The sequence below is a fragment of the Lampetra fluviatilis genome, chromosome 5 (genome assembly GCF_964198595.1).
Source record: "Lampetra fluviatilis chromosome 5, kcLamFluv1.1, whole genome shotgun sequence".
Lineage (NCBI taxonomy): Eukaryota > Metazoa > Chordata > Hyperoartia > Petromyzontiformes > Petromyzontidae > Lampetra > Lampetra fluviatilis.
Window position 1 is genome coordinate 7,848,534 of NC_136279.1, and position 13,414 is coordinate 7,861,947.

Here is a 13,414-nt window from a genome sequence, read left to right on the forward strand (position 1 = left end):
TTCAGAGGGAAAGAGGGGAGGGAGGTTGAGGCGAGAGCCCACAGGGCGATGAGTCACGAATAAAACCACTCTGACGAGACACGAGGAGTGGGCCCACAAACCCACGGCTCGCGATCCGCATCCAGCTCTCGCTCCCAGGCAATTCAAGCGTGGCTCCACAGAGACGTCCGCTAATTCTTTTTTACTTTTCAACATAACTTTATTTGAAACGGGGGGGGGGGGGGGGGAGGTGGGGGGAAATCCGCATAAGCGGGAGAGGCCCTGGGATACTCGCCCCTGGCAGCAGAGCCAGTCGTGAGCACTCCCGGGACCAGATTTCTAAATTTAAAACTCCAAAGCCGATCGGCGTGAGCACCGTGTGTGTGTGTTAGGCTATGTGAGGATGTTGGTATGTGGCTCATAGGGTCAGGCACAGTTTGGGCAGCCCTGGTCTCGAGTTAATCTCTCACGGCTCTGCCTCACTGCAGCGGCTGGGTACGAGGGACGGGGGGATCTCCTGTGGTGAATCCGGCGCAGGCGTTTTTTGAAGGCATGCAAAGCGTTTCATCGTTAAACGGGGAGCGGGGTTTGCGGGTAAAATAGAAAAATCGGCCGACAATTCTCATTACCCGTCGAGCTGCGCGTTACAGGTTACGTTGATATGGGCTGAGATTTGAAAAGACACATTTACATCGTTGGTGGGGATACACCAAGTCGTGGGCTTAGAGCGCATGGTCGTTAAACTGACAGAATTTTTTTTTTTTGCGAAATGGCACCAATGGTTTATGAAGGAAAAATGCGGTTCTTTGTCGAAGTTCAAAGCCTTTATCAAAAAATGTTTGGGTCAATTAAATTCAAATATAAATGTTCTGGCAGTTTAACTGATACGTTACGTTCACATTAAATGTTTTGTTTTGCTTTACATCTGCAATACTCACCTTTAAATATTTCATTTATTAGGGAACGCCTGGGCGGTGGGTGATTATAGAGGGCGAGGTTGTAGTTACCTATACAGCACAAAATTCGGCTTGCGGGTTTAAAATAACAGCTACGACACCCTTGTGTGAAGACATTCTTACGGCACAGACGGACACAACGTTTTAAAACACATTGGGACACTTGAAGAAGGGGGGAGGGGGACCGGGGGGAGGGATAGCTACGAGTCGAGAAACTGTATCAGGAACTAAACAAGACCGATAAGTTTAAAGGAACACAAAAAAAAGTGCGATCTGGCGGGGTGGGTAAATAAAAACAATAAACCAACAGCACACGAAGATACCGACATGATAGTCACCTGCTAAAATCCCTACAGTGTCCCGTTAGCATTGGGTATTTTGAACAGCGTGGGGGAGTGACCGTCGCCCGGCTGTGCCCTCCCGCGCACGTCGCGCCGACCATAAGTTACACGGAGGTTGGGCTGCACGCGGCGGCGGTGGGAGCGGTGGTGGGGTGGGAGGATGGTGGGAGGATGGTGCTCATCCTTTTGACGGTGGAGCCGGTTGCCCCACAGTTCGGTCGGCCCGACGGGCCGTCATCGTCATCACCGGCCGTGCAAAGTTCGAGATGGGTTCTGCGCACGCGACGTCAGTCCAAGAAGCGCTACTGCCGCCCCCCCCCCGCCCCCTTCTCCGGCTGCAAGGTCCAGCGAGGGGGGTAGAGAGGACGAGCTGGGAAGCAAACGGAGCTGGAGGTGGTGGGTAGAGTTGGTGGTGGCGGCGGTGGCGGTGGCCCCGTAGGCTCCCTTAGAAGATGTTGGGGCAGTTTTCATACCGACGGTCAAAGTAATTTCCTTCGTAGATCCAGTCCGCGGTGGACGTGTGGGGGTTCAAGTCCTGCCGGAACCACCTGGGAGGCGGCAAGGTGAACATACACAGGCGCGCGCACGCGCACAGATTCACACAAACACACACGCAACCAAACACAAACACGCAGGCACGCACGGGTGAGAGGCGGTCAGGAAGAAACCAATGCCGGCAGTCGCGCGGTCTGCATCGCAATCCGCAGTCCAACATAACAACAAAATCAAATAGATTCTCTAGATTTTTAGAATGCAGTCGAGCGACTTAGGCCCCCGGCTAGAGATAAACGGTAGAAAAACACAAATACACACACACACAAACACGATTCTTCTAGCCAAGAGCAACAGCACCATAAGGAGCACGTCCAGGGTCGTTCACACGGTGAGGAATGTACCGACTGCTCACGGCCGCCAATTGGAGATGCGCACCGCCTAGAGTTGCCACCTGTCCTGGCTTTCCCAGAATCGACCTCCTTTTGAGGTCACCAAACCTGGGAGATCTAAGTCTTTCCAGGATACAAGTCCCAGGTTCTGTCAGTTGCGTAACACTACACCACTTTTTTTTCTAAGTATCTCGAACTTCTTTCGCACCGTACGTACCCAACCGTGCTAATCGGAGGCGTGGATTAGCATGGTTTTGTGTGTTTAGTTTGTTGTCCTTCCTCCGCACCTCTGGTTAGCACGGTTGGCTAAGTACGGTGCGCGAAAGAAGTCCAATATGCACACACACTCGAGGCGTTTACACGTAGGCCTCCTCCATTCCGATTCTTTTGTGCCTCAAGGAGGTGGCAACCCGAGCCGCGCTCTCCACGCCTGTTCGACCGCGAGAGACGCAACGCTTTGAGCCAGGTTCACGTCTGGGTGAAACGGCTGAAACGTTACCGGAGACGTCAAGGGAGCCCCCCCTTTTCCACCGACCACATCCGAGCTGCCGTTGCCAGCGCGCGTGGAGCGTGGAGCGGCGGCCTCGTGGGTACAGGTGGCTTTCCACTGGCTCTTTGCCGAGCCGAGTCAGAACCAAACTGTAACACGTGTGCCACACACAATATATGAATTGGCCAAGCAGGGCCAAGGGTGGCGATAATACTTTTTGTTGATATGTGCATTCCATCAGTAAGCACACTTGGGGAGGTTTGATGCCAAAGTCACATGTTCATTTGCGTGTGACGTCACAGTGGCACGGCTCAGGTTCTGCAGTGGAAAAAACGACCTGGCGACTACCGGGGATGGGTTGGCACGGCCCCGGTGGAAAAGAAGTAAAAGACGGACATTTGTCCGTACGTGAATCAGACCCTTAAGAGCACGTTTTGAGACGGACGCAGCTCAGCGTGGTGACATAGGCCGTGCTGGACACGAACTACACTACCACAGGGCACAACTAATCACCGCCACTCACACTCACACAGCAACTCACACCACGCTCTACAGTCAACACCGATCGACTAATGACGACGATGACAAAAAACACACACACTGCAACCTGGGCATCGACAAATAGAGCCGGATTACTAGACGTGCAAAGCTTCACTTGCCCCCCCCCCCCCCCCCCCGTTCGTCTGATCGAGCAAAGCCGTTGGAGAGAACGGTTTTGCTCCGCGCATCATACACACACACGGCGGCGACGGCGTTCATGGATTGGGCTGTGGTCGGAATTAAAGAGCGGCTGATGATGGTGGCGGTGGTGGCTGCCTCGTTTATGCAAAGCTTTCCCAAGATGACAAAGGCAGATTCTTTTTTCGTAGGTAAACACTGTCGCACAAAAGTTTGATAGCATTGTTCATGTAACTCCGTTAATTTAGCTCCCAAGAAAATTTGGGTGGCTTCAAAACGTAGCACAGTTCTGCATATGCAGTGGCAGCAGCGGAACAGCCGTGTTGTGCGCTTGGTTAGTTTCCGTTATTGTTTCGGGCAGACTAGCACAGTGGTTCGAGCACAACTCACAACATCTGCAATGTTGTGAGTTCAAATCCAAATTTGGGTTCGAGCCAATCCATCGTCCCTTCGGGGACAAATTAAATAAAATGGTTCCCTACTCCACTTCATGGGATGTCAACAGTGGTCACCTTGTTCCAAAGACTGGACCCTGCCATAGAAATGTGGAATTTCCACTGCTGGCGTATGGCCGCCACGGGAAGATGAGCGGGACCACATACTCGGTTGAGCAGCAAGAACCTCCGACTTGACCCGGGGTCTTGCCACGGTGCGTTTGCTAAATCACCACCAGTTGACAGTTCCATAAGAACAAATCGCTAATAGCGGCGGCACCACGACCACCACCATAACCACCACGACCACGGTGACGGCACAATTAGCTTGCGCCTCTCCGGGCCACGCGCACTACATATGTCCTGCAGGCAGTTCACGCGCAGGCGCTCCACGTGCCACTGGCGACAGCGGTGGGAAACGATTCCCTTACCGAGAGCAAAATGGCACTTTCAAATACGTGCGGCGGGCCACACGCCGACGCGTGCACGGCTCATCGGTGTCCGATAACAATGCAGAAAATAATTAGCGATAACACATTGACCGCACCGATGCGAGACCTGCGTCTGCTCTCCTCTCACTAACACGTTTAATGTTAACACTACCCTCGAGTACGGATTAGTGCAGCCAAGCTGCTTGCAGCAACAGATAAACGTTGTCTGCGGGCCGTCTGCAAGCGGTAGGCCTCGCGAGGCTGCAGGACGCGTGCAATTAAGTGGCAATGTTCCCCCCACCGCTGGCCTACGGCATCGGGTCGCATCGCCCTGCTGTGCCGCGCGACTCTCACTTCCTCAAACACGCGAGCCTGTGCGACTCGTCTGCTCCGACAGAATTAGCGCGTGCCCGAGGAGGCGTCTCCCGCAAGAGCCGTCTAAATGAAACCGACGGGACTCCCAAGCACGCCTGACAACGTTGTCAAGCGGTTGGAACCCTTTGGCGACCGACGTCGGCCCAACGTTTCCGCGTTTACGGGACGGGTCTCCAGCTACGCAACTTCGCCAGTGCCGCGTACGACGAACGTCCGCCGGCGCGCCAGGGTAGCCACAGCGCCGACCGGCACCCGCTGCAGGATGTGTAACGTTGCTCGCCAGCCAACCGCCAAATGGCATGCACAAGACAAAGAACTCGTTCACGCTCAACGCGTACAACACAACCCCGTGGCGACACACTGCAGTTACGGCAGAAGCTTTGCACGTTCCCAGATTATTTGTGATTTTTTATGGGGGGGGGGGGGGGTGGTGTGAGGGTAGGGGAGGGTTGCGTTTTGGTCAACAAGATAAAAAAAATGCCGCGTGCATGAGAGTAGAGGGGAGTTGAGAGCTTGAGAGCCGTGGTTCAGGTCACAGGCTGCTGACAAGGCAGCTGCTGACAGTTCCACCGAGCTGAACACTAAAAGGGCGTCTCTCTCAAGAAAAAAAATCACATTAAATTAAATTGTAGAGGAATGTTTCCCCAACCGCTAAAGCTTTAACAATAATAACAGTGACGATAATTTGGACTGGCACCCAGCCAGCACAGGCCCAGGGCTCTCCCCCTCTCAAGACACACGGCAGTTTTTTTTATAGCTTTTTTTTTTTTAAACCCGCAACACACAGATTCCCCCACGCGGCACGACCGCGTTTAGAGCCAGCAGCGGCCGCGGGGGACCCGAGCCTCCAAAAGCTGCACACCTTCCATTTGGAATGTTTTGCCTTTTCGGAGAGCACCAGGGTAGTGGTGGTGGTTGTGGTGGTAGTGGGGGGGGGTAACGACAGAAACAAAAATGTTATCGGTGTTAAAAAGGCATTCGCACACGCACGCATGTGCGTGCCAGCAAAAACGCAGGCAGAACGCGCGGCTTTACCTGGAGTGTGTCGGCTCAACCCTAGAAAGCACAGGAGGCGAAAGGTTTCAAGAGGAGCTTGGGAGCAGAGAGGTTAATACACGCGAGGAGTGACGGCCTCATTGGACCAACCTATGGTGTGGTTTTTTTTTTAATCGGTCGACGACGCTACCAAGTGAGCATGCGCGCGTTTACGGAGCGATGAGGGGAGGGCGATTTCGGCCGCCGCGAGACCGGTCAAAAGTATTTATTTATAGATGCGAGTCAAGCGTGTCAAAATGGGCGACCCGAATCGATGGCGTTTACTCCGCCGAGGTGATTTGCCGAGAAAGATTATTCATCCATTTCCTGACGAGGAGAACGAGGGGACCGCGTAGTTACGATTGCTGTGGCGTAGTCGGGGTGCACGTGGCTCATGCGAGCATTGCGACTCATGCGTTGTGTTTTTTGTTGTTGAATAATTTAACTAAATACTAATTTTCCGTTAGATTTTACCAGCATTCAAGCGACCATCTTCATTTTCCTGCCAATACCACTAGCGTTACCATTTGACCAATCCTCTTCCGCGACCGATACTATTCGACATTACCTCGAGATGTTAACAAAACTCAAATGTGACCCCCTTCGCGGAAGGCCAAACATGCATCGCTCCCCAGGATAGAACGACGTGCAGTGGCAGAGCAAAGTAGATGGGGTCTGCCCCTCCCCCCCACCCCCTTCGGAGAGCAGCTACCAAGTGTACAACTCAAATCGGCGAGTCTCCAATTCGAATCTACTCTTAAGACTCGCTTCCACGACGCCTCTCGGCTATGGCGAGTCACGTGGGTCTCCTCCCAGCTCGACAGCGGGGGGCCAGAAAACATTCAGTGAGGAAGTCAGCCCTGGTTTTTATTAGCAGCCACTCTGCAGTTTTGTATTACCCCAGGGGTGTGAGGCAAAGGTTGTGGTAAAGGTGGGAAAGGGTGGGGGGGGGGTGTATCAGGTCTCACCTCGTGTGCCACTCCTCCTCAGTCTTGGCACGCTGCTTGCGCGCCGCTCGCTGCTTCTCCTCTAGCCTGTTCTTCTCCTCGCCGGCAAGGTCTGAGCGACATGCACGAACGCGCAAACGACATCATCATCGTCAGCCATCCACTACGGGATGACGGCCCACCCCCCTGAATAGTCACCATCTCTCACGCTCATGCGATGTGACAATCCACGTGGCACCTGAGCACGAGCTGTTTGCGTCGCTCTGGATACACTCTGGGGCATGTTCACCCCTTTGGCTGACACTCCATTGTTAGCCTTGACCACCGGGTATCGACGCTTCTAGCGCCGTGTCCTTGTGTACGTCTCCTTATCTGTGTGTTCCTCCGTCTCTCTGTAATTCCAGCGTGCACCTCCTCAATGGGCAAGTTTCTCAAATACCCGCGGCCTCTCTCCACTTAGCAGTATTAATTAGGTACAACTAGAGATCTGGCAAACGTGGGAGAAGTAGGCCAAATACCCTCTCTGGTGGGACTCTCTTCAGTTCCTCTAGTGGGGGCGCATCAAGTCAGTCGTGGCATGAGCAAGCAATTGCACGGCTGCACCTTGACTTTTCCCGTTCACCCTCTGTAATGCGTCAACGATTGCGTCGCCTCCCCGCGTGGCATGGGGAGGGGGCCCTCATCCAGCAGTGGATTGACAAGAAGAGATGCACGATGACAGGGTTAACGGAGAAGGGGGAGGGGGGTAAAGATGTGCGAAGAGGCGGCGGGCGCTACAGCCGGGCGGGTGTTCGTGCGATTACCTATGTCACCCTGCTCCATCGCTTTCATGTCTGGGCGCAATCGGCAGTCCGTGGGCGCCAGCAGTCCCTCCATCTCCTTTTCCATCTCGTTCAGCGTGAGCGCGAAGCTTGTGAAGTTGTACATCTGCACAGGGTGGGGGTGGGGGGCAGCCGACAGTGACCTCTGCAGCAGTAGCAACAGCAGTTGCAACCTCGCGTCTACATTTCTCATTGCTCAACCTCTCTTCCGAGCGCAAGTTACCCGCACCTCTCAACGCACAGGAAACAAACTTGCGATGGATGGCCATAAATAGACGGCTACAAAAGGTGCAACTTTTTTTTTTAATATATAACGGAAGGACAGGAATTAAATAAAGCAAAGAATAGCAACAGTTCTAACAGTCCTTCATATAAATATAACTTTAGTGACGATGACGAAAACAATTTGGAAGAGTAGCCGGGACTCTCGTTCAGGATGTGCGAGTTCAAACCCTGGCCAAGGTCAACACAGCGCAGTCATCATCATCAATGTGTACCTAGGGTGAGTAAAATGAGCACCACCTGGTGAGGCTGGACCCCTGTGTGTATGGAACTAATTGTCCTAATGACAGACTGATCCACCTCCAAACGAATAAGGCATCTCCACAACTGGGTCAGGACCACCAGTAGAGATCAACACTTGCCAATGCTTATTTAAACAAAAGCACGCTGACCGCTTTCGACTACAAATGAAACCGGCACAGCCGAAGCGTTTGACAAATAGATGCCCGATGGACTCGCGTGCGAGGACTGCATTGAAGAAAAAACATTTTCCCATGCCCATGTTTAGTGTCTTCCAGTGTCTGAGCTTTCCCCCCCTTGCGTGTGTCCCTGCGTTGTCGCATTACTCATGCCATCTCCCTATTTCCTCCGTGTGCCACCACTCGTGTTGCCCGTGTGTGTCCCCCCGCCCCACCCCCCCCCGCGTCTTGACGGCACGCTTGTCTGGGCAGGCACCTGTATCGAGTTGGAGGGGCGCGGATGCACGCGCCACAGCAGCTTGCTCCCAGGCAGCACCGTCACGGTCTCCGGCACTTCCGGCGTGGGGATGTCATCCGCCTCGTCCGCCTCCGCCTGCTGGCCGGATGGGCCGCTCGACTCCGCGGCCACCTACACCGCCACGCCACAAGGCGCCCACACGTTATTGGCACCGCCATGTTATGGGCAAAGGCTCCCGGGCGCCCCCCCACGGATGCGTGTGTGTGTATCAGCCAGTCATCTCGGTCATCTCAGTCAGTCGACCCGTGGCACCTGGGTCTGCCCCGTGACCTCCTGCCAGCGGGCGTTCGACACTTCACGTGGCCTCAAGGTGCACATGGCCTGGCACAAGCGTCGTGGTGACGTCACCGCCACTTAGTGGCGAATGGCGGTTGTTGTTGTTGTTGTTGTGTATAGGGAGCGGTAGTACAGCGGTTAGCGCGCTGAGCAACGAACCTGGTGATCTGAGTTCGATACCTGGTCACGGCCAAAACCAGTGACGATTAACAGAACCGGTCCTGGGCCTCCGCTTGGTGGACTCTGCCTCAAATGATTACCTGGTGCTGTTTATAAACATCGCCACTGGGGAGAGAAAGGCGGCCGGGGGTGGTGCTGGCCACCCACCCCCTCGTGGGCCATCTCGGCCTTCATAGGTACTCGCTAACAGCACTTGCCCCAACAGTGCATTACGGCTATACAGGGGATATTTATCTTTGACGTACCAGCTTGGCCAGCTTCTCGGTGGACTTCTTGTCGTTCTTCTTCCCCACCTCGTAGATGCCAGGGTCGACGGACCACAGCACCTCCGTCCATTTGCCATAGATCACAGACACCTTCTTCTTGCTGTCACGCCACGCACGGGCCCACCGCAGCACAACCGTGGAAACGTTTAAACACCGAGCGTGCAGAAAAAAAAAAAAATACAATTTCACATGCAAAACGCGGACAGAGGCCTGCGGCTCTTCCGCTTGGTGATATTACGTGCCCGGAACGATAACGAAGCCTTGAACCCTCGCCACTAATTTACTATTTTTATTTTACCAGGTAAGGCCCACTGAGCTGTATAGTTCTTTTTAGAAGCGACCTGGCCACAAATGATAGCTCAAAGAAGTGGCTTATGTGGAAATTTATAGCATTTATAAACGCATGATTCTAAATGTGGAGATAAAATGGACGCGTCCCACGGGGAGAACACGCAAACGATAAATATACATGCATCAGAGTCGGGATCAAACCCACGACCTCCTGTATAACAAGCAAAATAGTTCACATCGCCATCGTGGCGCCCTACCAATGCCGCAAACACTCATTTGCACGCAGTACTCTTAGTCATCTGTTGGAAGACGGCTGGCCAGCGTGGATGAGTAGGCCAAATACCCTCCAGAAGGGATCTCTCTCTTGCACTCCCTCTGGTGGAGGCCCTTGTGCCAGCAGCTACGTGTTTAAGTAACTATAAGGCTACACCTTTACCTCTATTATGTGTATCCATCATGTGACTAAAGAGGCCTACAGAGGCTCCAGAAGCAGTGATTACGAAGGAAAGAGTGGCATCACTCATGAGACCGTCGACGTTTGAGAAGAGAGACAATCCGCTACGCCCCAGATGCGCCCAAATCACGAGCGACGTCCCGTAACCATTCGCCGTGCGCGCCAGCAACGGGGCACGTGGTCAGCCTGGGACTCACTTTTTGTCCAGGATGTATCCCTCCACCTTGTGAAGTTCCTTGCCGAACAGCCCACAGGGCTTGAACGTGAGCATGCACTTGTCGCCCGTTCTGCAGAAACACAAGTTTCACCTCGGATTCGCCAACATCGTTTACATCGTCGACACACTCCCCGGGGAGAATGGGGGGGGGGGGGGGGGGGATTGGGGAGGGGGGGGCCGGAGGAGGGTGAATCACAAGCAGTGAAAGGCAGCGAGCGCCATCGCGAGCGCTTCTTGGAACTCGAGTGCCGCGCACGCTGCAATCCGGTGCCGCTCAAAGACCGGTAACCGCCTGGCGCCCACCGGTTAGACACCGCCAGCAAGAATTATTTTGAATTAACGTTAGGTGAATGTATAATTAGTTTACACCGACTTTTCACAGAAAGCAAGGGTTGCTGGAGTGGTGGGCACATCAAAGGAACAGGGAGCCAGATGAAAGGGGGAGCGGTAGCGCGGGGTAGGGGGAGTGGAGGTGAGTGGACAGCGGGAAGATTTTGTGGACGGTGAACGCGATATTCTGCAGCTGGCAGAGAGACGGCGGGCGGCTGGTGAAAGTGTGTGTGGCGGGCGACGCTCACTTGTGATTGGTGATCTCCACCGTGCCGTACTGCTCTATCCAGAGCTTGCCCACGATCACGTTGTGCACACAGCAGCTGGGGTTAGTCCACGTGTACGCCTCGCCATACCTGCAGCAACCAAGTGCACGCGCACAACGTACACAGTCAGTGAGTTCATTGCATTTCCCTTAAGAGAAAATTGCCAGCTGACGATAAGCGGCCGTCATACTAAAAGTCAGGATGCGCCATTGCTGATGATTGCAGGCTTCTCTCTCAACGTGCAGAGATTCACCGTTACCAAGTCCTGCTTAACTTCCAAGATAAAAACGGACTTCAGGCACATTTCCAGGTGATACGGTCATAGCTGTCTCTCTCCACAAGAAAGTAAAATTACATTTTATAGTCCACCATCCGGAAGGGGGCAGTGTAACAAAACACATTTCTCTTCTGCACTTCGTATGTATGTAGTATGGAGAACTTCTTCCGCAACATACGTATACAACTGTGCTAATCGGAGGTGCAGGGCAGGGACAAACAAACTACACACAAAAAGCAGTTCTAAAGAAATTACTTTTCAATCTAGATTTAAAAGTGCTTAGCTTCAGTGGCTTCCTAATATCGGAAGGAAGAGCGGCTGCAGAAAGCGCATCTGAAAGCGTGCGATGCAGCGATCGAAATAAAAAGATACCACACGTATGCTCTCCGCTCCATCAACCCCCCGCACTGACCAGCGTGGTGAAGTTTGGCCAAGCAACCTCCACCCCCCTCCTCACGACCGATGACCCACAACGGCGTGGAGGGGGGAGAGGCCTTCATCCAGCAGCAGATCGACAGGGGAGGCTCCTACAAGATAGCGCTGCGCACCTGGGCAGCTCCAGCGTGATGATTCCGCGCGGCTCGGCCTCCACGCTCTTGCCCCAGAACTTGAGCTTGGGGTAGACGGAGCCGTGGAACACAAAGTCCTTGTTGAGGCCCTCGGCGAAGAAGGCGCTGATGGGCGGGTGGTGGCTCACCTGCTCCGACACCAGCCGGAAGCCCAGGTCCTCCCTGCATGGCCAGTGAGAAATTGTGGTGAGGCGACGAAGGGCGGTTGAAGTGGGGGACAGCGAGGGCCGGGTTGGCATTAGGCCACATGCTCCCAGAAATTCGGATTCTTCCCCTAACAAAGATTTCTCAGGACACCTTCCCGGAGGACACGTCCCGATGACCCGTGAACGGGACGAGACGGTGACACTCGACGGAAGGAGAAGCCACGACGCTTTGCCAGCAGAAAACAATGCAACGGGCTCAACGGGAAAGCACGAAGAGCGTTGCTTGGGTTTTTCGTGCGCCCATTGGGAGTTAGTTTCAAGCAGTTGCCAACGGCTCGGCGCGGCGCCGTTGGAGCCACCTCTCTCTCTTTCTCTCCCATGGCAACCAGACACGGGGTTGTTACCCAGCAGCGACACCTGTTTGTGACATCACCCGTCACAATTAACCTGCAGCCGAATCACACGAGGTCGTCCGATATCTATTCAGATTTTGTGAGACCTCGCAAGCCGAGCCGGTTAATACTTGAATGCCAGACTGCCAGGGCATACTGAGCATTGTGAGCGTGGCCTGCGAGGTGGCCACAAGACGGCAGTAGAATGCTGGACCTTGTACGCATGGTGGTGTGGAGCTTTCTCCAGGCTCTCCGGTTCCCTCCCACATGAAAGGCAGACTCTCATTAACATTGGAATTGATGGAAAAAAAAATTCCCAATGTAGCAGCACAATCCTGACAAGATCGTCCCGAGAACTTGCGAGACTTTTCTGTGCAAAATGGAGGGCATTACCGATATCGTTAACATTAACTCGTCGTTAATGTTAACTTGTTCATTGGGGTGGGGGGTGGGGTGGAGGACTCACCGGACCATTTCGTAGGTCTCTCCCAGGAGCGGGTTGAAGGGTTTCCCTGTCCGCTCCCAATTCGATGCCACTGCTGACACGGCAAAAGCGGCTACGCACTGCAAGCCAATGGGGCCAGCGTCACACACACGCACAGAAAGAAAGGATATGATCCGATGTACAGCCACGCTAACTGTTGGAACAAGTGCTGTGAGCGAGCATCATTTAGGGCAGGGAAGAGGTAAGAGGGGGTGGTGGGATCAGTGCTATGCCCAGCCACCTTTATCTCTCCCCAGCGCCGATGTTTGAATACCGTCAGCTGAACAATGCTGCCCGAACAAATTGGATGCCCCCCCCCCCTAAACGTACCAGCTCATCGTCTGGTGCGACGAGATATTTCGGAGGACAGGACGACAGGTTGAGGGGAGAGATGTGGAGCTAAGGAGAGGGGCAGCAGCACCTGCATGCGCTCGATGGAGCTGCTGGAGGTGTTGGCCTTGTGGATGAGGTACGTGTGCTCCATGTACTCGCACAGCCGCTGCAGGAAGCTCAGCGGCTCGTTGAAAATCACCGGCATGGTGATCTTGGACAGCTCCTACAAGTGTAACAACGTGTGTGGAAGAGGGGGGGGGGGGGTGGAGGAGGGAGAGGGGAGGAGGGAAGAAGGGAGGAGGTGGAGGAGGTGGAAGTAATGTCAGCAGAAACAAATGAAAGAAACAACAACACCGCCCCGTTGATCGATCCCAGCGCATGCCGAATTGGCAAGTGATCAATACTTACAAGTTACGATACAAAGCAAGTAGATGCACATCCCTTTTGTCAATCCACTGCTGGATGAGCGCCTCCCAGCACCGCGCGGGCCGTGTCGGTTATTTTACCGTACTGCACCACGCTCGTCAGTGCGGGTTGGCGAAGGCGGAGAAGCATGAACGTAG

The 13,414-nt window shown here is 54.0% G+C and overlaps 1 protein-coding gene across 5 annotated transcripts in view; it reads right to left on the reverse strand.

Annotated features, from left to right (window-relative positions):
- Positions 1 to 210: 210 nt before the first annotated feature.
- Positions 211 to 13,414, reverse strand: part of OSBPL1A (oxysterol binding protein like 1A) — an 84,058-nt gene continuing 70,854 nt past the window's right edge. For 4 of the 5 annotated variants that reach the window (XM_078856636.1, XM_078856632.1, XM_078856634.1 and 1 more), the window contains 10 exons: positions 12,940 to 13,074; positions 12,501 to 12,598; positions 11,476 to 11,658; positions 10,633 to 10,740; positions 10,035 to 10,124; positions 9,072 to 9,192; positions 8,329 to 8,481; positions 7,354 to 7,477; positions 6,572 to 6,662; positions 3,330 to 5,451 (listed from right to left, as the gene is read on the reverse strand). In XM_078856636.1, coding sequence (XP_078712762.1) covers positions 5,337 to 5,451; positions 6,572 to 6,662; positions 7,354 to 7,477; positions 8,329 to 8,481; positions 9,072 to 9,192; positions 10,035 to 10,124; positions 10,633 to 10,740; positions 11,476 to 11,658; positions 12,501 to 12,598; positions 12,940 to 13,074 — 1,218 coding nt within the window. In that variant the 3' untranslated portion in view covers positions 3,330 to 5,336. Of the gene's footprint in view, positions 1,825 to 3,329; positions 5,452 to 6,571; positions 6,663 to 7,353; positions 7,478 to 8,328; positions 8,482 to 9,071; positions 9,193 to 10,034; positions 10,125 to 10,632; positions 10,741 to 11,475; positions 11,659 to 12,500; positions 12,599 to 12,939; positions 13,075 to 13,414 lie in introns of those variants that run through there. The other variant, XM_078856633.1, reaches the window with a different exon arrangement.